At 39.9% G+C, this 27,964-nt stretch overlaps 1 protein-coding gene across 1 annotated transcript in view; it reads right to left on the reverse strand.

Annotated features, from left to right (window-relative positions):
• Positions 1 to 322: 322 nt before the first annotated feature.
• The window catches only part of CTTNBP2NL (CTTNBP2 N-terminal like), a 65,947-nt gene continuing 38,305 nt past the window's right edge, over positions 323 to 27,964 (reverse strand). Inside the window, exons 4-6 of the mRNA XM_033196304.1 lie at positions 11,800 to 12,030; positions 5,976 to 6,083; positions 323 to 4,614 (exon numbers count right to left, since the gene is read on the reverse strand). Coding sequence (XP_033052195.1) covers positions 3,133 to 4,614; positions 5,976 to 6,083; positions 11,800 to 12,030 — 1,821 coding nt within the window. The 3' untranslated portion in view covers positions 323 to 3,132. The remainder of the gene's footprint in view (positions 4,615 to 5,975; positions 6,084 to 11,799; positions 12,031 to 27,964) is intronic.

Consider the following 27,964-nt stretch of genomic DNA (forward strand, 5'->3'; position numbering starts at 1 on the left):
CAAATTTTGCATATAGGCATATTCATTTTTCTAGGGATAAACTTTATGGCTTTTCTAAGATTCTCAAAAAGGTCCAGAACCACCAAATGGTTTAAAAAATCACAGACTGGATTATTGTAAAGGCTTTTTCCAGCTCTAAGACTCTAAAGAAAATCAATATTTTAGTTCCTTAGGGAGTCTAACCTGGATGGGTCATTGACTTCATTTGGTTTGTCAAAGCCACAGTCAAGTGCTCCCTCTATACCACCCTCTTCCCAACAAAATCGCCCAAATTGTGCCATTTTTCACTTTGTACAAACAAGACTATTTCCCCCCAAACAGCATGATTTAACTTGTTTTAATGTAGTCTGTTATAAAAATGAAGACTTCTGCACGGTGTATTTGGCTTTACAAACGTTAATGCCTAGTTAATGCTTGTGTTATATGGTACACATCATTACAATCTGTTGGCCAGTAATAGCTTTTGCAACATGGGTTAATACTAAAATTGTGAATCATGGAACTTTTACTTAGCACACACACACAATCTACAGCAAACTTAAATACTAATCTATAATACCTAACTGGGTTATTGGATCCATTGCAAGATTGTGCTTATTTATCTCAGAAGATAGGCAACTAGCAAAAATACACATTTCTTTTGCATATCCCCACCCCCATATTACACTGTAAAAGAAATACATTATTCAGTGCACTTCCTAAGAAATAAACTTCCTTATAGTATCTCTCTCTATATATATCTATCCCAAAACAAAGGAAGAGCACAATGCAACTTTTAAGATTACCATTTAAAGCAAAAGAGACAATAACTCTCTGGCACTGTAGCCTCCTCTCCAGTTTAAAAAGTTTAACTATTTTATCAACACTATTCATTTTGGCTCTGCATAGGAATAAAGTTCAATGCATGATTGTTTTGGACAGTTTAAGATACCCCCTACATCATTTTGATAGACACCTTGGGGCATTAGTAGCATTTTTATTTTTCACATATTTGCCTTTATCAAACTATAAGCTGTGGAGTCACCAATATACTCCATTGTGATTTATACACTGATTTCCATCACCTGCCTTTTTACTATCAACTCTTACTAGATTAAAAGGAAATAGACTTAAATTATAGCAGGAGGTCAGGGCTGCTGGATAGATGTTGGCTAGGAGAATGTATGTGAGTACACCAAGGCCTCCCCAGTATGGACACAAAATCCATATAACCACTGTGTCTGAGCTGGGTTGTGGATAGTCTTATTTGGCAGACAGGGATAGTCATTATATTCTATGAACGTTGCCAGCTGTACTGGCCTACACAGTTGGAAAGTCTGGAGGCTTTTGTCCACATAGACTTGCTATGATGAAAATGACAGAAGTTTTCAGAATGAAAGAGGTTGCAACTTGGCAGCTTGCAACCTAAATCCAGCTGCAGAAGTGTTTGTTTAACCAGCACTATTTAAACATTTTAAAATCAGTTCTTGATATTTAAAAATGAGAATGTTTCTCATGGAAATCTGGATTTCAAAAAATGTGAAGAACTGGTAATCTTGGTTTAGCATTCTTGCACGGCAGCAAGTAGATGGAGCTGAACAGATGCCCTTTTTAAATGGGGCTTGGGCACTTCAGTTTGCCACAGCTCCCACTACTCCCAGCTGTTTTACACTGCTTGAGGGCCTGTTTCACTCATTTATATGACCAGCTGAGTTTTGTGACACTGGGGCTAGTTTAGTTCTGCCTATTTATTTTTTTAACAGAGATGGGGTCTCGCTATGTTGATGAGGCTGGTCTTGAACACCTGGTCTCAGGCGATCCTCCCCATCTCAGCCTCCCAAAGTGATAGGATTACAGGCATGAGCCACTGTGCCTGGCCAGCTCTGCCTTTTTGTGATACTGAAGATCTGGGCTTCATTTGGAATTTCCCCACCATCCTGTGGACAAAACTCCTCCTTTGACTGCGTCCCAGCCACATCCAGGTGCTTTGGTAGGTAATCTTAATGTGCAGTTCTACTTGTCCTTTATGCTATATTGCAAACTCCAAAGATATAATCACACTAATATTCATGTGTTTAAGTGTGTGTATGGTAAACATGTAAAGGGGTAATGTTTCTGTACAGATCTATGTATACTTCCCATTTAAGCAAAAGTTAATTTGGTTTTATAGATATAGATATCAGGTTCTGGCGGCTTGGAGATTAAGTGTAACAATTTGGTAAAACTTGTATAATTCTGACTTATAATATTACAAAGAGTGAATTTCAAGTTATTGCTTTTTGACTACAGAATAAAAATGTCATTCTGTTGCAAAACTTTTATACAGAATGAGTAACCATTTCCTATTCAAGTAACAGCAATCAGAATCAGAAGTTCCTTACACAACAGTAGATATCTGAGACATTTTTTGAATGGAGATGTGATTTCATTCTGTTCAAGAACTTAAGCAGGAAACTGGGAGTGACTTAATTTTTCAAAAGTACAAGAAAATCAGCACCCCAACTGCTTAGTGCTCAGGAGGGTTTCTCAAGGGCTCTAAAAAGCTCAGCTTGTGGTGAGTTCACACCCACCTTTAGGAGGATTCCCATTCTACGTATGCAGCCTTGTTTCAGAACACAAAGCTTGTATTAAAACATTAAAAGAGAATCAAAAGCAGTGTTGGTTTTTAACATTCAGAATTCGCAGAGGATGTCATTTTCTGCAATTAAATGATCCATTTTGTGTTTTTTGCTGCAGAATCACATTCATATGGCAGTCATATTTCAGGCACTTTTAAAACATGTTCATCTGGAATAAAAATCTGCATGAACCACTTCTGCATAATTCAAAATAAGTGTTGAGTGATTTTAGTTCCCAAATAGATACCAAATCACCACCTGGTGATTTGCTTTCTTCATCACAACATGACGGTGACTGCTGAGCTTGAGACATCTTTGAGGTGCCTTTCTGGCTTCAGTAAAAAGATGTGAGCCATAAAAATCCAAACTACTCAGTTTCTACTTAAAAAATACAAAATGGTGAAATACACTAAATGTATTATACAGATGGTTTCAGCTATTATCAAAATAAATAACATAATCTGACTCAAAAGTCGGACTGAGCTTTTGGACGAAATCTGATGGAATGTCAAACGTGGAGACTCCCTCCTAGGGACTAGCTGCTGGTAGGCAAAAGTAACTCAACATCCTTACCATTTGCTACAACAGTACTGGAAGAGCAGCTGCTGGCAAGGTCTTCTGTGGTGGTCAAAGAGGCTGCCTGGGAATGAGTTTTGGTCAATGGAGTGGTAGCAGATGGAGAAGGGGTGAGGCCAGGTTTTTTGGGTGGGATGGGTGGAGGGTTTCCTCTCTCAGCTCTGGGGATGGTTGGGGACTTGATTCCTGGAGACAGGGGGCTCAGGGGACTGGACACTTTCCCTGGAGTAGGTGAATGGCTTGTGTCACCTCTTGCATTGGCAGTGTTGGCCAGATTTCGATAGTCTGTGCCAAAGGGAGAGCTGTTGGGAGAGACTGGCTTGATTGGCCCTTGTTGGCTAGTGAATCTGGAGAGCACCTGAGTGACTGTGTTTCGGGCCAGCTGCTTGGCGGCAGAGTTGTCTATGAGGGTGGGGGATAAATCCCTGGACGGAGGGCTTTGTAGGCCACTGGCTTGTTGCTCCTGATCTGCTTGCGACTGAAATTTGTGCCGAGCTGCATGGAACCGTTGGTTGATCCCTACTTGGTAGGATGATTGGTAGCCAGGGCTGCTAGCTGATGACCCCAATAAACGCTTAGTGAGTACCGGTGAAGAGCAAGGAGAGGATGTTAGAGAGGAGGAGGCAGTGCTGCTGGGAGACAGTGAGCTCCCACTGGAAGGGAGTGGACTGGATATTGGGACTGGAGTCTCAATCCCCACAGGACACCCACCATTCTCCACTGGTTTCTCTTGGGCCAATGCCACAGATTTTTCCCGTGGAGGCACCTGGTTTTCTACATTGTTGCCTGTAGTCAGCTCCCTGGTAGTTTGTATCTCTGGGTCACAATGGCCATTGGTTTTTGCATATGAGTAAGCAGGAGTGGCAGGACCAGGCAGCCCAGTGTTTGTCATCTTGGCTATGTTGCTCCCATGGGTTCTTTCTGCTGGAAAACTCTCTGTTTGGCAAAACACAGACATCAGCATGAGAGGCTCAGTTGCTGTGCCTTTGGACACAGTTACTGGTTTCTTCAATTGCTCATTAGGGCTACTGTGCTGGTGGGAAGCCTCTAGGTCCTTCACTATCTTCTTTAAGCTTTCCATTTCTTCTTTCAGAGTTTTGGTCCGGTTCTCTTCTCGGTTCAGTTTTGCTCTCAGTTGTTCCCTTTCGATGTCAAACTCTGACAACTGCTTCTCTACCTGGGCCTCAGTCTGCAAGCCTCTCTTTCTCTCAGCTGCCAACTCTTCTTCCAGCTTACTCACCCGGCTCTTCTCCTTCTCCAATTTCAGGCTCAGCTCTCCTGCCTTCTGTCCTTCCTCGGCTGCCTTGTTGGTGGCTTTCTTGCACTCAAGCACAAGCATGGATGAGAGCTGCTTGTGGCGGGAGCGCTCCTCTTCCAGCTGACTAGAGAGCTTCTTCTGTTCTTTTTCAAACTTTTTCACTTGGGATTTTTCAAATTCCAACTAGAAAAAAAAGAAAAGAGAGATATACTGAAAAACTGTGATCAAGGAGAGTGTCTTCGTTAGCTGTTCTCTGGTATACAGGATTAACATGCATATCACAGTGCTTAGATCAAGTATTTCTGAAGTTTCAGAACACCTAACAAAAAATGCACACATTATGATTTAATCTTTCTTTGATGATTTGGGAGGCACTTCTAGTTCCTGTACTGTCTTGGAGTGATTAGTGGGAATATGATGTATCTTTGCATTTCATGTATGTGCAGAGCATCAGAACCAATCAAAACAAGATAACAGAAAGCTGTATCAACCACATTTTGTGATGAATGTTGCTGAAAACAAACCTTTTAAAGTTTCAGCAATAATTTTCTTGGGTCTTAGAAACAAACAAACACAAACAGTTGCATTTGAATCATACTTTTTTTTGAGACTGAGTTTTGCTCTTGTCTCCCAGGCTGGAGTGCAATGGCGCAGTATCAGCTCACTGCAACCTCCGCCTCCTGGGTTCAAGCGATTCTCCTGCCTCAGCCTCCCAAGTAGCTGGGATCAGTCACGCGCACCACACCTGGCTAATTTTGTATTTTTAGTAGAGATGGGGTTTTTCCATGTTGGTCAGGCTGGTCTCAAACTCCTGACCTTAGGTGATCCGCCCACCTCGGCCTCCAAAAGTGCTGGGATTACAGGTGTGAACCACTGTGCTCAGCCTGAATCATATTTTTTACACAAATATAGTCTGTTTTAATTGTCTTCCCAACCCTATTTGAGGCAGAGATTCTCTGTGAGAAGGAAAGGTTGAAGAAACTCAAGTGTTTTTCAAACTAAGATCCATTAACAGATGGGGAAACAAATTGAGCCATGACTAGAATTTTAAAAAAATATATAAATGGAAAACATCAATGTGTACTGTAGCAGTAGGGGTTATATATGATTTCATGAGATTTTTGTTTCAGGCATGACTGTGTGTGGCCACATATACTGGGTTGTGACATAAAATATTTCTTACTGGGGGTTCTAAGTCAAAAGATTGAGAGCTACAAGCCGTAAGTTATCATTCCCCAAAGAGTGTTCTATGGAACAATAGTCCCACAGTAAGGGATCTATGCCAATAAAAGATTTTATAAAACCATGGATTTTCTAAACACAGAATACCCTATCTTGTTCTTCAAGACTCACAATGTGCTTCTGCATACTAAAGATCCTAACAAAGTTAGAAACCTGTTTAACTTTGGTTAATCCAGTAGTTCCTAAACTTATTTGACCACAAAGCCCCTTTTTTGAACAATACCAATTGGCATCCTGCAAAATAATCTTTGGGAAATGAGATTCCAGGCAAATGCTACTGTTAATCCCTCTACCTTAATTACCTGTTGAGTCAGCCTCTCTCTTTCCTTCTCTAGCATGTAGGTGACATCATCTCCTTCAGCTGTATCCTGTGCATGCCGCTGCCTTTCTTCCTCAAGGTCTAGGATCACCTTTAAAGAATTTTTAAAATTTCATTTCCAAATATCAAGGAGTCACATTTATTAATACAACCAATACTAAGTGCCAAATCAGGCACCTAAGATAGTTCCAGAGATCAAACAAATGAATAAATGAAACCCAGCAAGGGCTATCAAGGAGCACACTGACTTACAGTGAAAGACATGAAAGCTCTGCATTAAACAGTAAGATATTTACTTTACTTGAAGTATGCAGAGAATGATATGCAAACAGAGAGAAGAGAGCAACTAATTAGCTAGAGGGGTTGAGGAGGTTTCGAGAAATAATGGCAATTCCAAGAAACTGCAGGCAGTTTGGTGTTACTGGGGGCCAGGTGCAGGTGATGGAGCAAGACAGGATCACAGAAACCTGAAAGCTGAGATTTTCCTCTCAATGCTCAAATCACCAGAGGCACCAAAGAAGAAGCCTGAAATTCAACATTTCAAATAGGTGACATTCTAGGTGTGCCTTGTTTAACTAATAATATACCTTTTTATATAGTTAGGTAAGAGGTGAAAAGACTCTCTTGACTTCCTACTGCATGAAAAAAGGCTCAATTATACAGATCTTAAATGGAGATTTTTCTTTTCTTTTTTTTTTTTTTTTTTTGAGACGGAGTCTCGCTCTGTCGCCCAGGCTGGAGAGCAGTGGCCGGATCTCAGCTCACTGCAAGCTCCGCCTCCCGGGTTTACGCCATTCTCCTGCCTCAGCCTCCCGAGTAGCTGGGACTACAGGCGCCCGCCACCTCGCCCGGCTAGTTTTTTTTTGTATTTTTAGTAGAGACGGGGTTTCACCGTGTTAGCCAGGATGGTCTCGATCTCCTGACCTCGTGATCCGCCCGTCTCGGCCTCCCAAAGTGCTGGGATTACAGGCTTGAGCCACCGCGCCCGGCCAAATGGAGATTTTTCATAAGGCCTTTTATTTAACCTGCCTACCCCTATTCCACTTATCCTGGTGCCAAAGGATTAAGCCCAATTTTAAGAAGAAGACAAATATATTTATTTTTTGAGACAGGGTCTTTGCTCTGTCACCCAGGCTGGACTGCAGTCGTGCAATCACGGCTCACTGCTGCCTCGGCCTCCTGAGCTCAAGCAATTCTCTCACCTCTCAGCCTCCCGAGTAGTTGGGACTACAGGTGTGCACCACCATGCCCAGCTAATTTTAGTATTTTTTGTAGAGATGGGGTTTTGCCATCTTGCCCAGGCTGGTCTTGAACTCCCGGGCTCAAGTGATCCACCCGCCTCAGCCTCCCAAAATGCTGGGATTACAGGTGTGAGCCATCACACATGGCCGAGAATACAAATTTAAAGGGACATTTTTCACATAATCCCATCTACAACTGCAAATATTCTGATTGCTTAGTAGCTTCTGCTCATGCTTCAGAAGTGCCTTGGCCCAGGCCTCCAGGGTAGAGCACTCTTGTCCCAAAGGCCATTTCTTAGTCTTCTCACTAAAAAGTTTTATGAGTGAAGAGAGAAAATTTTCTGGGTCATGAAACCGCCCTATAAAAATACAAATGAGCTCATGCCGGTAATCCCAGTACTTTTGGGAGGCAGAGGCAGGAGGATCGCTTAAGCCCAGGAGTTGAAGACCAGCCATTTCTTTCTCCCCTCTCCCCTTTCTCTCTCATTCCTTCTCTTCTCTTCTCTTTTATTTTGGGGGATACAGGGTCTTACTCTCACCCAAGCTGGAATGCACTGGCATCATGTCGGCTCACTGCAATCTTTGCCTCCTAGGCTCAAGTGATCCTCCTATCTCAGCCTCCTGAGCAGCTGGGACTACAGGCATGCACCACTACGGCCTGCTGATTTTTTGTAGATGGGGTGTCGCCATGTTGCCTAGGCTGGTCTCAAACACCTGGACTCCAGTGCTCCTTCTGCCTCAGCTTCCCAAAGTGATGGGATTACAAGTGTGACCCACTGTGCCCAACCCAAAACCCTATTTCTACAAAAAAACACAAAAATTAGTCAGGCATGGTGAGGTGTGCATGTAGTCCCAGCTACTCAGGAGGCTAAGGTGGGAGGATCACCTCAGCCAAGGGAGGTCGACGTTGCAGTAAGTCATGATTATGCCGTTGCACTCCAGCCCAGGCAACAAGGCAACAGAGTGAAAAAAAAAAAAAAAAAGGGGGGGGGCTGAGCACAGTGGCTCATGCCTGTAATCCCAGCACTTTGGGAGGCCAAAGCGGGCGGATCACCTGAGGTTGGGAGTTTGAGACCAGCCTGACTAACATGGAGAAACCCCATCTCTACTAAAAATATAAAATTAGCCAGGTGTGGTGGCACATGCCTGTAATCCCAGCTACTCAGGAGGCTGAGGCAGGAGAATCGTTTGAACCCAGTAGGCAGAGGTTGCGGTGAGCCAAGATTGTGCCATTACACATTATACTCCAGCCTAGACAACAAGAGTGAAACTCCATCTCAAAAAAAAAAAAAAAAAAAAAAAAAGAGTGACTGGTGCTGTGGTGTCTGCTTGTAGTCCCAGATACTTGGGAGGCTGAGGTACATCACTTGAGCCCAAGAGTTCCAGGATATAGGGTGCTATGATCGCACCTGTTAATAGCCACTGTACTCCAGCCCAGGCAACATAGCAAGACCCTGTCTCTCAAAATAAAAGAAAGAAAAAAAATTTGGCACATTTTCTTTTTTAATCTAATTTTTCAATTTAATAGAAAGACATGCTTTTGGCCAAAAGTGGTAAGTCGTATCTTCTTCCGTTTGAGAGTCCTCTAAAATTACAGAAATGGAATAAAAACACTAAAACCTCACAAAGACAAAGGAGAGAGCCCCTAGCAGAGAAGGAATTTTAATAATACTTTGAAGAAGAAAAGAGGCTGGAGGAGTGGTAACTACTTTAATTTGAAGGAGGGAAGCTGTTTTGCCTTGCAGAGCCCCAAAGAGATGGAACCTGGAGGTGGCAGGCACTACAGAGGAGAAGTGAAATGTAGAACAGAAAACAGGAGAACTGGCTCAAAGCCTGTCTTTGTTTTTGTTTTTGAGACAGTCTTGCTCTGTCACCCAAGCTGGATTACAGTGGTGTGATCTCAGCTCACTAACAACCTCCACCTCCTGGGCTCAAGCTATTCTCCTGCTTCAGCCTCCCGAGTAGCTGGGATTACAGGCCTGCCACCATGCCTGGCTAATTTTTGTATTTTTAGCAGAGGATGGGGTTTCACACGTTGGCTGGCCTGGCCTTGAACTCCTGACCTCAAGTGATCTGCCTGTCTTGGCCTCCCAAAGTGCTGGGATTACAGGCATGAGTCACCGTGTCTGGCCTTTAAAGCTTGTATTTTCAGAATTATTTGTCCCTTCACCCTGATTCCTGCACACAGACCATCAGCATCTGGCATCTGTCGTATCTAGTATTCCCAAATCCTGAGCCTGTCACACTCAAGAAATAGTGTGACAGGCTCAGGATTTGGGAATACTAGATGTGACAGAGAATGGTGGTGGGTAAAGAGGATTAAATTTGTTCTGGGTAAGGGTTAAGGAAAGGGAGGTGGGGTGTAAGATAACTAAATATGCACCTATACAAAAGAAAGTAATATAAAAGTCTAAAATTGAAAAAGCAAGAGAGAACAGGGCAGTATTTAGAAATATGGAGGTTAGCTACCAAAGTGAATGGCTAAAAGAAAAAAGTGGTTGCCTGTGAATACAAGGGAGGATGGGGAATGAGAAGAGGTGGAATAGGAAACTGTTTTTCATTGTAAGCACAATGACCATGTAATTTATTATTCAAACCAGAATATTTCTGACAGTCAAAGGGAATATGGTTAATAACTAAGCCAAGGTGACAGGCATAAGGTGAGACTATGAACACTCTAATTATAAGCCTCTAGGTACTCTTTGATGTCTAACAAAGTCAGCATTCTACTTTGATAAACCACTTAAACTTGAACTGGGAGGCAGAGGTTGCAGGGAGCCGAGACTGCACCACTGCATTCCAGCCTAGGTGACAGAGTGAGACTTCATCTCAAAAAAAAAAAAGAAAAAAAAAATAGATAGGTCCTTTGTTTCAAAAATGTAGTACTTAAATTTAGTACTTAAAACATTTAGCACTGCAATATAGTATTAAGAAATTTTGAATTATTTTTAACTTCTTCCTCTCTCCAATCACCTAGAGCCACAAACTGTCCATAGTACACCTTCCATGGGCACGAAAGCTAGCCCAACTAACTTCAACACGACTCAGTCACCTCATGGATGAAGTGGAAATAAGGCCTATTAAACAAGAATGTTGTGAAGATTTTTTAGAGGATTATGTAAAAGCTGCCCCCCCCACCAAATTTAGGCAACTAACTCCCACCCATCCACCCATTGATAACCTTTTAAATTGGAGTGTAAATGTTTTCAGATTACTTCATTCTAACCAGAGGTTAAACTTTTTTGGGTCCTGGGTAACTGGTAACTTGGAGAATCTAATTAAAGCTATGGAAAAAATACATTTCCTACAAAAATACATAAACTCTGAACATTCTATTTGGTGGGGGATTGTGGAACATCTGAGGCCTATCCACATGGTTAAGAAGTTCCACTCTGGCCTTTCATTTGGCTTCCGTGAAGGGAAAGAAAAGATCACGTGCAAGACCCAGAGCCTAGAAAATTTATCAGATGCAATTTAAGCAGATGGCTCTTATGCTGGTAACCAGAAAAGTAAAGTCCACCAAATTTTGCAGCTGCTAACCCAGTTTTTCAGATGAAAATGTTTCCTACCAAATGCACTGACAACTGCCTTGTTGGCATGAATCTAAACTGATAGTGTTTTAAAAATGAAGATTGTAGCTAAGCATCTTTCACAGGCCAAATTTGAGCAGTAAATGACAAGATGACAAGTTGGTGAATAAATTCACAAGCACTAGAATTCCAGTAAGATGAAGCAGAGAAAAGCACTGGTTTGCCTTCTTAGGGGCTTGTTAGAAATGGAAACACACACACACACACACACACCACACACACACACACACTCTTTACTGATAGGGTAGAACAGCTTTAAGGTAAGTAATGTAAATAACCGTAAGGTTTGTCTTCCTAATGTAGGGCTTGTTAAATATGGAAACACACACGCACACACACACACACTCTCTACTAATAGGGTAGAACAGCTTTAAGGTAAATAACTGTAAGGTTTGCCTTCCTAATGTAGGGCTCGTTAAATATGGAAACACACACACACACATTCACTAATAGAGTAGAACACTAGCAACTGTTTATGGTTTCATGAACAATAAAATGCAATGAAACTCAAAACTAGGAATAACAGGAATAAATGAAAATAATCTATTGGCTTCTGTGTTTATCCTCAGGTAAATTCTTTCTCTCCCTTGGATATAGCATGCCTCAAATACCTGTTAATCTTTTTATTTATCTCTTAAGTAAGCAAATAGAGAACACTCCCTTCAGCTACAAGCTTGGCCAAACCCCAAAGTTTGAATGATCAAGAACTGCAAAAACATACAAAGTGTTTTGGAGTGATATATCAAGAAGGAATGCCGTCTTAAATAATGTGTCTGGCACATTCTCTAAACTTAATACTTGGAATAAGCTGTGTTTTCTTTTCTATCTCCTGACTCTTACATAAACTAAGGGCCTTTTTGATACCCGCAAGATGCCCAATTGAATTACTGTGAAAAACTGGCAGATGACAATTAAGTATCAGGCATAATTTATAAAGATTTCACAAAGATTTACACATCAACTGAGGTGAGCCTACCTTTCGGTGCCTGCTCTCAGCAGCAGCTAGCTGGGACAGCATGCGTTCCTGCATGTTCTTGCACTGCTTCATCACCACCTTAAGAATAGAGAGTGGGTTTGTGCAGACTGGCTGCTTTTCGCCATCATTTTTCTCCTTCAGTGTTTCAAAATCTCTCTGTAGAGCCATTAAAGGATCACTGATGTTATATTTTCCATAGCGTTCTTCAATGAAAGTATCTCTGTGTTGGGCCTGGGAAAGAGGAAAAAAAAAATAAGCATCTTGCTTTTTAAAACTACTGAGAAGGGGGTATTTGCTATCCAGTGGTTATACAGTAAAGGTTGTGGTATTAGTATAAATGTAACTGCTAATTACAAGTCAGATTGAGCCATCTAACGAAACAGCATTAGAAAGGTGGCATGGTATATTAACAAGAACAAATACTCATAAAGCACTATGTATTAGACATTGTTCTAAATATTTATAGTCATATTAACTTGTTTAAAATTTACAACCCTGTAAGGTAGTGCTATCACCTCGATTTTGCTGATGAGAAAACTATTCCTGGTTACTCATCTAGCAAGTTGTCTGAACTGGCATTTAAACCCAGGCAGCCCAGCTCCAAAATCTGTGTCCTTAACCTCTGTGCTTACTGCTTCTGCTTGTATCTGCTTATGAATGCTTATATTAGCAGATACATCTTATTTTTTTCCCATGTTATGGCACTAGCATTTCTAAAATATGTTAAGCATGACAATTTTATGAGTTTATATATTTAGAGACCTAACAAAATGCCAGCAGATATATAAAGTGTGCAAAATGTAAGTAGGATCACATTACAATCTAGGATGACTTGTGATCTGTACATATGAACCATTACTCAGTTGTTGATGGGTCAAGGAGGATGGAGGCACCTCACAACCAGAAATGCACACAAAATCTCTTCCACCTGCTGCCAAATTCCACCCCCTCTTCTTGTCTCTGTTTGGTTGTTACTTTCCATTCTCTTTTCTGTCTCTTTCAAGGCTTGATGAGCCTTGGGGATGAGCATGTAAGAAGGGGATGCAAGCTGGTGCTTGGAGTCTGGTCAAGGGCTTTAGCCCTGGGTGCCCAGTTGGAAGTATAAGGATCAGGAGGTGGGTGGAAAGATATTCCTAAGCTTCCCTCTTTCCTTACCTCTGTAGGAAGACCTTGAAGAACTCCATTTGAGCATCACATATTACACGCACATTACTTTTTACTTATTACACAGATATTTAAAAGTTTCTTGAGATATTTTGCAATGAAAAATGAAGTGTTAACAGGGTTGAAGAAACTAAAAAATTACAGCAAAGTACTATGTAATTTAAGCTTTCAAATTAAATCTATTTATGAAAACTATTATTATTTATCCATTTTTAAAAACTATTTAATCAGTAGTTATGTTTTCTTAGCACCGCCATCCACAGATAGGAGCCTGTTTAAAAAGAAACAGAAATTTGCAATTCAATGGCTATGCTTTTTTTTTTTTTTTTGAGACGGAGTCTAGCTCTGTCGCCCAGGCTGGAGTGCAGTGGCGCGATCTCGGCTCACTGCAAGCTCCGCCTCCTGGGTTTACGCCATTCTCCTGCCTCAGCCTCCCAAGTAGCTGGGACTACAGGCGCCCGCCATCTCGCCCGGCTAGTTTTTTGTATTTTTTAGTAGAGACGGGGTTTCACCGTGTAGACCAGGATGGTCTCGATCTCCTGACCTCGTGATCCACCCGTCTCGGCCTCCCAAAGTGCTGGGATTACAGGCTTGAGCCAGCTATGCTTTAATTTAAAGGAATCTTTAAGAAAATAAAGCAAACATGGGGTTTCTTTAACACAGAAGTATTTCAGTGCTGAAAATCTGAAGACTTCTTCATTGACTGTCCAATTTAGGCCCCAGGAATCACTTAGCCTTACGGTAAAATTTTATGTTGTTATTAGCTGGCAAATATTCAAAGCAGCTAGAAGTTCGGGGTTTTACTTCTGGCTCAACTACAGCCATCTTACTTTATGACATTAATGGAGTATTTGGATGGTATTTGTATACTGGAAATATGAAGAGAGAAATCCATTTCTTTAAGTTGCTAATAACCATCTTTCTAGCCTTATTGTGTGTATATGTGTGTGTGTGTGAATTAAAGTGGGGGAGGTATAAAACACAGAGTCTAAGATGAAACCTGACTTTTTTCAGCTCCAAGTTAAAAAGGAAATTCACTGTAAAATTTCAAAATAACCTCTAGTCCATTTAGGATGCAGAAATAAAAGATCAACTCCTGAACCAGTCATTCCTTTTCTTATTTTAAAACATGGTGAATGGCCAGGTGCAGTGGCTCACATCTGTAATCCCAGCACTTTGGGAGGCAGAGGCAGGAGAATCACCTGAGCCCAGGAGTTTAAGACCAAACTTGGCAAAATAGGGAGACCTTGTCTCTACAAAAAACAAAAAGTTAGCTGGGCATGACAGTATGTGCCTATAGCCCTAGCTACTTGGGAGGCTGAGGCAGGAGGATTGGTTGAGCCCAGGATCTAGGCTGCTATGAGCTCTGATTATACCACTGCATTCCAGCCTGGTTAACAAAAGGAGAACCTGTTTCAATCAATCAATCAATAAAACATAATGAAAATAAAACCAAAAAGCTAGTTATATTTTAAAAGCAACAGTGCCAAACAACATGGGACTCATCAATGTTTCCCTTTTACCATGTTTCTTTAAATTTCTTTAAATTCAGCTAAAAAACCTGAAATTGATTACCTATAACTCACTGAAAGCAACATTTTTTTTTTTTTTTTTTTTTTAGACAGGGTCTGGCTCTGTCAACCAGGCTGCAGTGTAGTGGTGCAATTACAGCTCACTGCAGCCTTGACCTCCTGGGCTCAAGTGATCCTCCCAACTCAGCCTCTTGAGTAGCTGGGACTAAAGGCACATACCACCTCACCTAGCTATGTTTTTTTTTTCCCCCACTTTTTTAGGCCATGTTTAGAAAAATAGAAAAGTTTAGAAAAAGAAGTAAAAGAAAAAATAATCTCTTTACGCAGCTGAAATACTACTTAGAATTCTAACTGTCACATTTTTTATTCATGATAGCCATTTCAGTATAGTTAGTGATGGTAAAGGAATAATTACTGGCATTGTTGGTTTAGTAGGGCAAAAAGGAAATAGAAAAAGTACACCCAAATATTTTTAATAACCTTTTCCTTTTCAGAGCACCATGAAGAAAGTGGGATGGAAGAGTAGGAGGTAGACTACAATTCATGACCTTGACATCAGATCTGCTGAGAAGCTGTCTCTCTGGTTTGAGTAGTATATAGTTAACTAATCCCCAAAATATGACTTTTAAAACCCACACTGTGATTACCCTGTATAATTAATAAGCACCACAGAGTTATGAGTAATAGACAAAGAGCTTCTTTGGTGAGGTCTCAGCCTGAGAACAGTTGTTTGGCTGTCTGCTTTCTCTTGCAGTACTTCATAGTAATTCCATAATCACTTACATAGTAATTACAAGTTGTATAATACAGAGACAGCTTTGCCTGTAAAGGAAAAGGATCTGTGGAATAACCTAAAAAAGACTCCTTGTCAGAGAGCGATTCTCTTAAGTACATTCTAATATGGGATCAAATATAGGAAAGGTGAATTCAAAGTCTATATTTATTATACCAAACACTGAACTGCAACATGGAAGACAGAACATGGTATATTTCAATCAACTTAATGATTCAGTCAGGTGAACTATATGGATTACAGGTTTAATAGTATAAATAATAATAAAACCCCAAAACAGATATTAAGATTTGAAGAATGAAGAAATTTAATGGGGGTGTGTAATGATGACCTATTCCTGCATACCAATCACCCCCAAGGTAGGCAGCCTAAATAATAAACATAAAAAAAATCTCACAGTTTTGGAGGGTCAGGAACCTGGGAGGGGCTTAGCTGGGTGGTTCTGGTTCAGGGTCTCATGAGGTTGCAGTCAAACTGTTGGTCAGGGCTGTAGTCATCTGAAACCATGACTGGGACTGGTGGACCCACTTCCATGCTTACTTACTCACATGACTGTTGGCATAGGCCTTGGCTCCTTACAAGTGCCAGCTTCCCACAGAGCAAGTGACCCCCAGATCCCTAAAAGAGACAGAGACCAAGATGCAAGTCCCAATGTCTTTTATAACCTAATCTTGGAAGTGACACACCATCATTTCTGATGTATTATATCAGTCACACAGACCAACTCTGGTAAATTTGGGGGCAGACTACCCAAGGGTGTGAATATCAGGAGGTAGAGATCACTGGGAGCCATCTTGGAGGCTGGCTACAAGGTCAATGACTATATGTGCTATCACTGTCATTTATATCTCAGGTCAAAATCTGAAGACCAAACACCTATATTCAAAACTATCAAAGCTGGGTTTTAATATATTAATGATATTTCAGTAATTTTATAAGAAATTTTAAATGATCTTAGATTTATGTTTTGGGGGGGTTTAGTAATAAAAATAAATTCAATTTTATGATTTTTAATCCAATAACAACATACACTTTAACTGAACAGAAATTCCTACACTGTCAGAAAACATGATGGTCTTTAATTGCAGACAACAGAAAAATAAATGGCTGGTTAGACAGATTCAATAAATAATAGAGGGTATTATCACAGCAGCCAGAGCACACTAGTCATCTATTACTCATTTTTACTGTCACAGGCTGAATGAAACACACCACTACTGAAAGCTTAAAATCAAATCACATAATATTCTTAGAGTTGGCCATACTTGCTCTCCAGAAGTTTCAGTTGTGTTATTCCTAACTTCAAAACGAAATATGAAGTAGTCATCTCCACCCCACTTCCCCGGATAGTGTGTGTGTACATTCCAATCTTAAAAGTAGGAAATCAATTTCTTTTTATTCTTTGGCACTAACATGAAAAATGGTTCAAAATCCAATGGTGAAGAATTAAGGCCCATTTAATTGGAAGTTTATATTCGACTAGAAGGTTTTATTTTCAAGACTAAGGCTGGTACCATAACTGGATTAGGATGCATTTTTGCCACTAATGAGACAATTCTGAAGTGATATTTTAAAAAGTAATCAGCAATATGAACATCATAGGTCTTCAAAGAAATCTGAAGACCTCATGCCAGGGACCAGAACAAGAATATGATTCCAAGCATTTGGTTAATGCTACCAAAAGCACGTTAAAAGGAATCATTTTCACATGCACATTGAATCTATTTATTGTCAAGTAATTCACACTATAGATAAGTTATAAATAGTTTATAGCAACCTGAGCAACTGGAAATAAAGCAAACATTCTGGATAAAAGTGACAACAATATTATAAGAAAATCTTGTTCTGGAAATTCCTTTACAATTGCTGAACAAGAACTAGATTTTAATGTTTGATACCAATAAAAGAGCTGATTTAGCCTCATTTAAATTAAACTTTAATTTTTGGAAAATAGTATAAAAATTTAACATGACAGTAAAGGGAAAAAATTTTCATGATTTAAAAATATTTCAGGTCAGGTTCAGTGGCTCACACCTATAATACCAGCACTTTGGGAGGCCAACGCAGGCAGATCACTTGAGTTTAGGAGTTCAAGAACAGCCTGGCCAGTGTGGGGAAACCCCGTTGCTACTGAAAATACAAAAATTAGCCAGGTGTGGTGACTCACACCTGTAATCCCAGCACTTTGGGAGGCCAAGGTGGGCAGATCACTTGAGGTGACAAGTTCAAGACCAGTCTGGCCAACACGGTGAAACCCCGTTTCTACTAAAAATACAAAAATTAGCTGGGCATGGTGGCGCATGCCTGTAATCCCAGCTACTCAGGAGGCTGAGGCATGAGAATCGCTTGAACCTGGGAAGGGAAGGTTGCAGTGAGCCAAGATCGCACCACTGCACTCCAGCCTGGGTAACAGAGTGAGACTCTGTCTCAAAAATATTTTAACTAACAGTGAAATAGAATGAACTTCAAATATTCCCTTTGGAGTCAACCTGCAACCATAAATATTTATAAGAGCAATTATTTACATAAGGACTGATGACCATTTATTATTATTTGACTGAAGTGTACTAAATTTAAGACTAAAAATTGTTTTGTATAAATAAGTACAAGTGTGGCACTTCTAGCCCCTAGGCTGCTTGTTGACAGCATGAGAATATGAGTAAACAGGCTGGGCACGATGGCTCACGCCTGTCTGTAATCCCAGCACTTTGGGAGGCCGAGGCAGGTGATCACCTGAGGTAAGAAGTTCGAGAGCAGCCTGGCCAACATGGCGAAACCCCGTCTCTACTAAAAATACAAAAATTAGCTGGGCGTCGTGGTGGGTGCCTGTAATCCCAGCTACTTAGGAGGCTGAGGCAGGAGAATTGCTTGAACCTGGGAGGCGGAGGTTGCAGTGAGCTGAGACTGCTCCACTGCACTCCGGCCTGGGTGACAGAGTGAGACTCTGTCTCTTAAAAAAAAAAAAAAAAAAAAAAAAAAGGAATATGAGTAAACAGCATAATGTAGCTGCTTCAACATTCAATTTCCAGAGTCCTGTGAAATGTTCTAATGAAACTGAAATCAAACGTGTTGAGAGTTTTTTTTCTTTTTTTCTTACTTGTTCAGCGTAGGTAGGTGGTTGAAACAAATTATATGTACATTCTGAACTGAGTCCATAATAATAACCTTTTGAGGTGGGGAAGAAAATAAGTTTAGGAATTCAACAAGTACCGAACAGATTAATAAACTAATAAAGGGAGAATGCTCTGAATATAAATTAAGAATTTTAAAGTATAATTTAAAAATAATTTATTTTTCACTGAGGCGGGCAGATCACCGGAAGTCAAGAGTTTGAGACCAGTCTGGCCAACATGGTGAAACTCTGTCTCTACTAAAAATATAAAAATTAGTATGGCAGCACATGCCTGTAGTCCCCACTCAGGAGGCTGAGGCAGGAGAACTGCTTGAACCTGGGAGGCAGAGGCTGCAGTGAGCTGAGATCACGCCACTATACTCCAGCCTGGGCTACAGAGTGAGACACTATCTCAAAACAAAACAAAACAAAACAAAAACAAAACAACTTTATTTTTTAGAGCACTTTTGGGTTCACCGCACAATGCAGCAGAAGATACAGAGATCTCCCATATATCCCCTGCCCCACACAGGCACAGCTGCCCCATTATCAGTATCATCACCAAAGTGGTACATTTGTTCCAACTGAAAAAAGTATTATTTCAAATGATACATTAGATCCTAATCTCTTTTTTCAGGAGACTGTACATTTCTGAAAATACAATGAGAAGATGCATACCTTACACCATATACAAAAATAGAAATGCATCACAGACCTAAAGAGAAAATTGCAATAGGCAATAGTATATGAAAAAGTGCTCAAGTCATTAGGGATCAGGGAGGTGTAAGTTAAAAAAATAAGAAGATACCACTATACAACCACTAGAATGGCTAATATTACAGACTGACAACATCAAATGTTGGAAAGAATGTAGAGTAACTAGAACACTCACACATTGCTAGTGAGAGTATAAAATAGTACAGTTACTTTGGAAACTGATTTGGAAATTTCTCATAAAGTTAGACAAATCCTACCTGTAATTCTACTTCTAAGTATTAAATATTAATCCAAAAGATATAAAAAGACATATCTACAAAAGAGTTTTATACAATTACCTATAGCAGCTTTATTCATAATAGCTCCAAACTAGAAATAATCAGATATCAGTCTAGAGGAGAATAAACAGAATGTAGTGCATTCATAAAATGGAATACTAGACAGCAATAAAAAGGAACAAAGTGCCAGGCGCAGTGGCTCAAGCCTGTAATCCCAGCACTTTGGGAGACCGAGACGGGCAGATCACGAGGTCAGGAGATTGAGACCATCCTGGCTAACACGGTAAAACCCTGTCTCTACTAAAAAATACAAAAAACTAGCTGGGCGAGGTGGCGGGCGCCTGTAGTCCCAGCTACTTGGGAGGCTGAGGCAGGAGAATGGCGTAAACCTGGGAGGCGGAGCTTGCAGTGAGCTGAGATCCGACCACTGCACTCCAGTCCGGGCGACAGAGCCAGACTCCGTTTCAAAAAAAAAAAAAAAAAAGGAACAAAGTGCTGATACATACAGTGACACTGATGAACCTGAACATCATACTGAACAAAAAAAAAGAGGCCAGGCATAAAAGAGTATGTTCCATGTGACTCTGTTTAGATGAAGTTGTGGAATAAACAAAACTGAACTATGGTGAAAAAAAATCAGAACACTGGTTTCCTCTGGGGACAGGGGGATCATTGACTGGGAACGGGCACAAGCTCCTGGTGTGATAAGAATGTTCTGAGTCTTGATAGGAGTGTGGGTTATGTGGATGTGTGCATCTGTAAAAACACACTGAATTGAAATGTTTAAGATCTGTGCATTTCACTATATCCAAATTATACCTACAGCTAAACAATGTAAAATGTAAATATATGTAATAAAAGTTAAAAGGAAACAAGTTATATGTAGTGTATGTTTTACATACAGTATTTCCAAAACAGATAGGAAGGTCAAATCAAAGTAATTTTAACAATAATGACAGCAAAAACAACAGAGACGTTAACATTCCAGTGTTTATTGCGAGTGCTGAGTATTTTACATATCTAATCTATTCCTAACAACATTCCTTATGAAGTAAACATTACTATTATCTTCATTTTGTAGAAAAACTGAACATTAAACATGTGACTTTCCCAAGGTCACAAAACTAATTAAGTAGTGAAGAACAATAAGTGGTATATATAGTTAAGTGCTGACTATGTTAGCTGATTAATACAGAAACACATCCCCAGGACTTTGAAGGAATGACTTTCAATTTAGTAGGTCTTGATCAGTAACTTAAAAATGAAACAGAACAGAATAAAAAACACTGCAGAGCACTGAATGTCACAAGATGCATTTTGAGGAACTTTTCTTCTAGCATAAGAATACAGGTGTGTACTCTGTATTCTTATGCTAGAAGTACCCTGCAAAGTCTACTTTTTAATATGTGTCACTGTCCAAAAAGTTTGAGAAACACTAGAATGGAATGAAGAATGCAAGAAATCTGAATCCTGAATCTATCATTTTAAACAATTTAAGCTATGATAAACATGGAAATTCTAACAGAAATGATAAGTAATCAGTATTATTGTTTTATTTTAAACTAACAAACGTTATAAAGTCTATAAACCAGGAGAGGTTTGGTCTAACATCAAATATACACAATGTAACAAAAAACAAACAACACAACACATTTCTGTGTTATCAGGGTTAAACAACCAAAATATTATTGGAGAAATCTGGGAAAGTTTTCCGGACTTGTGTGTGATTTGCAGAGCCTAGGCTTTGAATGGTTTGATTGAATACTTAATGTTTGCTGGGTACTGTGTATTATAAGTGACGTGAGTAATGACATGGGAATAGAGATGTGACTATGTAAGATGTAGTCCACTGCCCTCAAGGAGCTTAAAATTTGCTAGACAAGTATAAGGCCTAACATCAGCAATGAACAAATAGCCTCTCTGTTTAAATGTTTTCTAAACGATATCATTAATGTTTAGAGGAACACCAAGTACAATTTATTTGAGATCGGAATTTTCTAAGACTTGGACTTTACATTCACAAGGAATAGGAAGGAAAAGGCCAACCCTGGAAGTGGGTGGGTTCTGGCAGATAAATGGAGCAATCGGCAATTTAATGAATTACAGGAAACACCATGAGGTTGGCGGGGTTCGGGTAGGGGGCCCACACAACCCAAAACTCTCTCTGAAGTATTACACAATGAAGCCCAGCCTACAGACTATAGCTGTGTGTGACACTTTAAGTTAACCCTATGAACTTGAAAAACCTTTGTTGGAGATGTGCTGGGCTCTTTCATTCACTATTAACAGAGAGTGCAGAAAACTTCAAGGTTAATGTATTTTAAAAGAGCTCAGCAAACAAGATGTTAAAGGATATCTTCATTTCCTCTGGTTAAGGTACTCTATGGGAGAGAGATCTGAAGCTGCATAACTGTGAGATGGGTCTTAACTGTAAAAATTTATTTGAAGCAAGTTTCTTAAATTATAAACAGACTGATATCACACAGAAACATGCCAAGAAACAAGCTGCTCAAAAGTAAGGTCCTGGGAAGAGGGCCTTATCGTGGTTAAGAAGTAGAAACTATTCATATTTAGAAGTAATCAACTAACAGGAATAAGAAATTTGTGGGGGAAGTGGAGGTGGAGGTGTGAAAAGAGACAGGGCAGAATGAAAAAGGGGATAGTAATACTTTAAGATCCCCAGCATGGTGAGAGCAGGATGCCAGGGCAGGCAAACAGAAGCAAGGACAGTGTAATCATACATCCTAATGACAGAAGATGGAATAGAGTATCTAAGTAACATATTAAGAGAAAGAACAAGCCCTACGTCACAAGTCAGCAGATGGAAAGGAAGCAATATCGGCTGTCACTGTAGCCTTACGTAGAGAGAAGTAGCTAGCTACCTATTCGGTTTCAACCAACAGTCAAATAGATAGATTGGGACTCAAATTAAGGAAGGATCATTCTTCTTTAGAGAACAAAACGGGGAAAGAGTAAAAAGGTCAAGACTAAAAAGTAAAAGGTGGGCTATCATTGCATTGCAGGGTGTTTAGTGATAATTTTGAATATAACCTGGCAATGGTCATCACTGCAATAAGGCACAAATATATGGTGAAATCGTGCATGCTAAAGTTGACCACTGCAACTATTAAGTCCAAGTAATCCCAACCTAAGACTGCCTTTATCTTCTGTTCATAACAGAAGTATACAACAAACCCACAACCAACATCATACTGAATATGCAAAAGTTGGAAGCATTCCCCTTGAAAGCTGGCAAAAGATAAGGTTGCCCTTTCTCACCACTCCTATTGGAAATCCTGGCCAGGGCAATCAGGCATGATAAATAAATAAAGGGCATCCAAATAAGAAGAGAGGAAGTCAAACTATTCCTGTTTGCAGATGACATGATTCTATATCTAGAATAGACACAGAAATATAGACTACAGAAAATCCCATAGTCTCAGTCCAAAAACTCCTTCAGCTGATAAACAACTTTAGCAAAGTCTAGGATACAAAATCAACATACAAAAATCACCAGCATTCCTACACACCAACAACAGCCAGGCTGAGAACCAAATCAGGAACGTAATCCCATTCACAGTTGCCACACTCAGAATAAAATAGCTAGGAATACAACTAACCAGGGAGGTGAAAGAGCTCTACAATGAGAATTACAAAACAATGCTCAAAAAAATCAGAGATGACACAAACAAATGGAAAACCACTCCATGCTCATGAACTATAGAATCAATATCATTAAAATGGCCATAATGATCAAAGCAACTTACAGGTTCAATGTATTTCCATCAAACCACCAAGGACATTCTTCACAGAACTAGAATAAACTATTTAAAAATTCATACAGAACCAAAAAAGAGCCTGAACAGCCAAGGCAATCCTAAGCAAAAGAACAAAGCTGGAGGTATCATGCTACCCAACTTTGAACTATACTACAGGGCTACAGTAACCAAAACAGCATGGTACTGGTACAAAAACAAACACATAGACCAATGGAACAGAATAGAGAGCCCAGAAATAAGGCAACACACCTACAACCAACTGCTCTTCAACAAAGCTGACAAAACCAATGGGGGTAAGGACTCCTTATTCAGTAAGTGTTGCTGGGATAACTGGCTAACCATATGCAGAAAATTAAAACTGGACCCTTTCCTTACGCCATATACAAAAATTAACTCAAGATGGATTACAGACTTAAATGTAAACCCAAAACTACAAAAACCCGGAAGACAACCTAGACAATACCATTCTGGACATGGGAACTGGCAAAGATTTCACGACAAAGACAACAAATGCAATTGCAACAGAAGCAAAAATTGATAAATGGGATCTAATTACTTAAGTGCTTCTGCACAGCAAAAGAAACTATCAACAGAGTAAACAAACAACCTACAGAATGGGAGAAAATGTTTGCAAACTATGCATCTGACAAACGTCTAATATCCAGCATCTATAAGGAAGGAACTTGGCCAGGTGTGGTGGCTCACGCCTGTAATCCCAGCACTTTGGGAGGCCGAGGCGGGTGGATCACGAGCTCAGGAGATCGAAACCATCCTGGCTAACACGGTGAAACCCCGTCTCTACTAAAAATACAAAAAATTAGCTGTGTGTGGTGGCGCATGCCTGTAGTCCCAGCTACTTGGGAGGCTGGGGCAGGAGAACTGCTTGAACCTAGGAGGCAGAGGTTGCAGTGAGCCAAGATCACGCCACTGCACTCCAGCCTGGGCAACAGAGTGAGACTCCATCTCACAACAAAAACAAACAAAAAAACCCCGAAGGAACTCGAACAACTTTACAAGAAAAAAAACCAAGCAATTCTATTAAAAAGTGGGCAAAGGACATGAATAGACACTTTTCAAAAGAAAACATACATGTTGTGGCCAACAAGCATATTTTAAAATGCTCAGTATCACTGATCATTAGATAAATGCAAATCAAAACCACAATGAGATACCATCTCATACTAGTCAGAATGGCTATTATTAAAAAGTCAAAAAATAACAAATGGTGAGGTTGCTGAGAAAAGGGAACACTTATATACTATTAGTGGGAATGTAAATTGGTTCAACCATTGTGGAAAGTAGTGTGGCAATTCCTCAAAGACCTAAAAACAGAACTACCAGCACTCCCATTACTCAATATATACCCAAAGGAATATAAGTCATTCTATCACAAAGACATGCACATGAATGTTCACTGCAGACTATTCACAATAGCAAAGACACAGAATCAGTGTAAGTGCCTATAGTGGTAGAATGAATAAAGAAAATGTGGTACATATACACCACGGAATACCACACAGCCATAAAAAAGAATGAGATCACGTCCTTTGCAGAAACATGGATGGAGCTAGAAGCCATCATCCTTACCAAACGCAGGAACCAAATACCACATGTTCTCACTTATAAGCGGGAGCTAAATGATGAGAACACATGGACATAAAGAGAGGAACAACAGACACTGGGGCCTATTTGACAGTGGAGGATGAGATGAGGGAGAAGACCAGAAAAAATAACTACTGGGTACTAGGGGTGATAAAATAATCTGTACAACAACCCCCCATGACATTAGTTTACCTACATAATAAACCTGCATATGTACCCCTGAACTTAAAATAAAAGTTAAAAAAAAAAGTATACTAAAGGGAGCCAGGCACAGTGGCTCATGCCTATAATTCCAGCTACTTGGCAGGTTGAAGGAAGAAGATCACTTGAGGCCAGACATGTGAGACCAGCCTGGGCAACATAGTGAGATCTATCTCTAAGAAAAAAAAGCAGTGTGCTAAAGAGGATTGGGATACGGATGGATAAGAAGAACAGGAGTGATCTTTGGTGGCATGAGCTCTTCTTTTCATTCTGAAGTGTGGCAACACCATATGGAAACTTCAAATGTCACCAGATAAGAATAGAATAACCAAGACTCCCTTTTCCATTTTAATCCTATAAGAATAGGAAAATTGGCTCTATTCTAGGCCTCTAAGACTCTGTTTTGGCACCTTCTTCCCTTAGTGATTTCTAGGTCTGTTGTGAAGATGTCAGTCATTTGTCCTATGACAGATATTCGTAGAAAAGGATGGACAAGAGCCTGAAAAAGACATTTTAAAGGTCAAAGAACTCAAAGTTATCAATTTGGAAAGCAAACAGACAAAGGGGGACGATAAAGATTTTGTGAAAGCCAAAGAAACAAACAAACAACAACAGTAAAACGGGACAAAAAATAAATAAAAAAGCAAATCTCAAAAAAAAAAAAAAATCACAGGCGAAATGGAGGATCAGTTGATACATTCCGAAAGATAGAGAATCTGTGTAATTTAGACAGATGACCATAAAGGTCCTTAGCTAAAAAGTCTGGGAAATAATATTTTTGTATGTATCCAGATGAAGAAAGACAAGCAACACCGTACTATTTTTTTTCATACTGAACTATTTTATCTGATACTCAAAGTTCCCCTTACTAACTAGTCAGGGAATGCAGATGATCACATCGCAGTTTGATAGGAAAGGATACCAAGATTAAATGTCAGTTGAAAATTAACAAATAATAGGAAATAATTTCCAAACCATTTTTTCTTTAGATGAATACAAAATAGTGAGCAAAAGTACATACTCCAATTATGTGGTATGCTTCACTACCAATAAAGAAACAAACACAACGCAATGATTTCCTGTCTGAAGAACAAATTGTTCCTTCTTAGTACAGGGTAAGATGTAAATAATGTCACTAAATGGAAATTATCAACAACAGTAAAAGTTATAAAACTGTATTACTAAAGTTAAGCTTCTTTTCTGAGAAATATGAATTAATAATTAGCAATCTGTTTTGAGCCTTGAATACATTCAAAGTAGACTTACAGGGCCTGAACTCATTCTCTTGCATGACAAATGCTTATGAAGTACTTACTTGGGTCGAGATACCTGGGATATAGTGGCAAATAAGATTAAGGACCTGCCCCCTCCAAGGAGCTTACATTTAGTGGAAAAAAAAAAAAATAGTAAACATAAAGAAAGTAGACAAATCCCTATAATCTGTGATGCTTATCAGCACAAATATATAAATTCTCCTATTATCACTAATTCAGTGTAGACAACAGAAAAAGAGAAACCATGTTATGTATGATTCAATTTTATGAACATTTATTGGGCACACTTTTTTTTTTTTTTTTTGAGACAAGAGTCTTGCTCTGTTGCCCAGGCTGGAGTGCAATGACATGCATCTCGGTTCACTGCAACCTCTGCCTCCCGGGTTCAAGTGATTCTTGTGCCTCAGCCTCCCAAGTAGCTGGGATTACAGGTGTGTGCCACCACGCGCGGCTAATTTTTATATTTTTAGCAGAGATAGAGTTTCACCATGTTGGCCAGGCTAGTCTTGAACTCCTGACCTCAGATGATCCACCTGCCTTGGCCTCCCAAAGTGCTGGGATTACCAGCATGAGCCACCACACCCAGCTGGATACACTTTTTATGTGAAGGGTTCTAGGTGTGAAGAAGAAGGAAAGGAAAATGGTATTCCAAGCAAGGGAACAGTTCAAGCAAGGTATGGAAGAATGAAAATGCATAATTTGGCTACAGAGGTCAGATTTATAGCTAGTAGACTGGCAGGAAATGAGACTAGGTTCCAGCCAGTCTGCAAATGTCTTGAATGTAATGTCTTTAAAGCTTAATTTTCTAGGCAGCAAGGAGTCACAAGAAGTTTTCAAAGAGAAAAACAACAAAATCCACTTGATACTAATGATGGTTAGGCTACAAATCTAGGATATAAGATGAGTAGCAGAGTGTCAGATAGGAGGCTAGATCCAGACACCATTTGGATCTAAAGTCAAAATATTAAGAGGGAGAGAGATACCACATTTAAGGGGTATTCGGGAGGAAGAGACTACAGGTTTTGGCACCTGATTAGACATGAAGAGGGAAGACACACAGATACTTTGCAGTATTTAGGTTGGGTGAGTGGATGGTTGGTGATACCCTTAACCAAAACAGAGAACCAAGGCAGAACACACAGGCTTTTAGGGAAGGATGCAGAGACTGTGATATGGGATATTTAGCTACATATGTCAAAAAGGCACTTGGATATATGGGTCTAGGTATAAGAAAATAACAAATCTGGGTGTTAACAACCCATAGAAACCAATAAAAAGGATGAAATCATCCACTGAGGAAGAGAGTAAATAGGTTACGATGTGACAGGGCTAAGAACAAAGTATCAGGAAACATCTGTTTATGTATTATTCATTCAGCTAACATATTCTACATACCACTGTGCTATGCTAGGTGTAGACCTGAAGTCACACAGGAGGCCAGGTATGGTGGCTCACGCCTGTAACACCAGCATTTTGGGAGGCCAAGACGGAAGGATTGCCTGAGGCCAGCAGTTCAGGACTAACCTGGGCAACATGGCAAGACCCCGTCTCTTTAAAAAAAAAAAAAAAAAGCCACATAGGAGACTCAGTAAAATAAGTGTATACTATGGAGTATGACACAGCAGATAGAAGCAACAGATCATGTGAAGACATGGCAACATGATGGACTGCAAAGGCACAGTAATTATAAAAAGTAAGAAACAGAACGAACTA

This window comes from Trachypithecus francoisi, unplaced genomic scaffold, assembly GCF_009764315.1.
Source record: "Trachypithecus francoisi isolate TF-2019V2 unplaced genomic scaffold, Tfra_2.0 Lachesis_group5, whole genome shotgun sequence".
Classification (NCBI taxonomy): Eukaryota; Metazoa; Chordata; class Mammalia; order Primates; family Cercopithecidae; genus Trachypithecus; species Trachypithecus francoisi.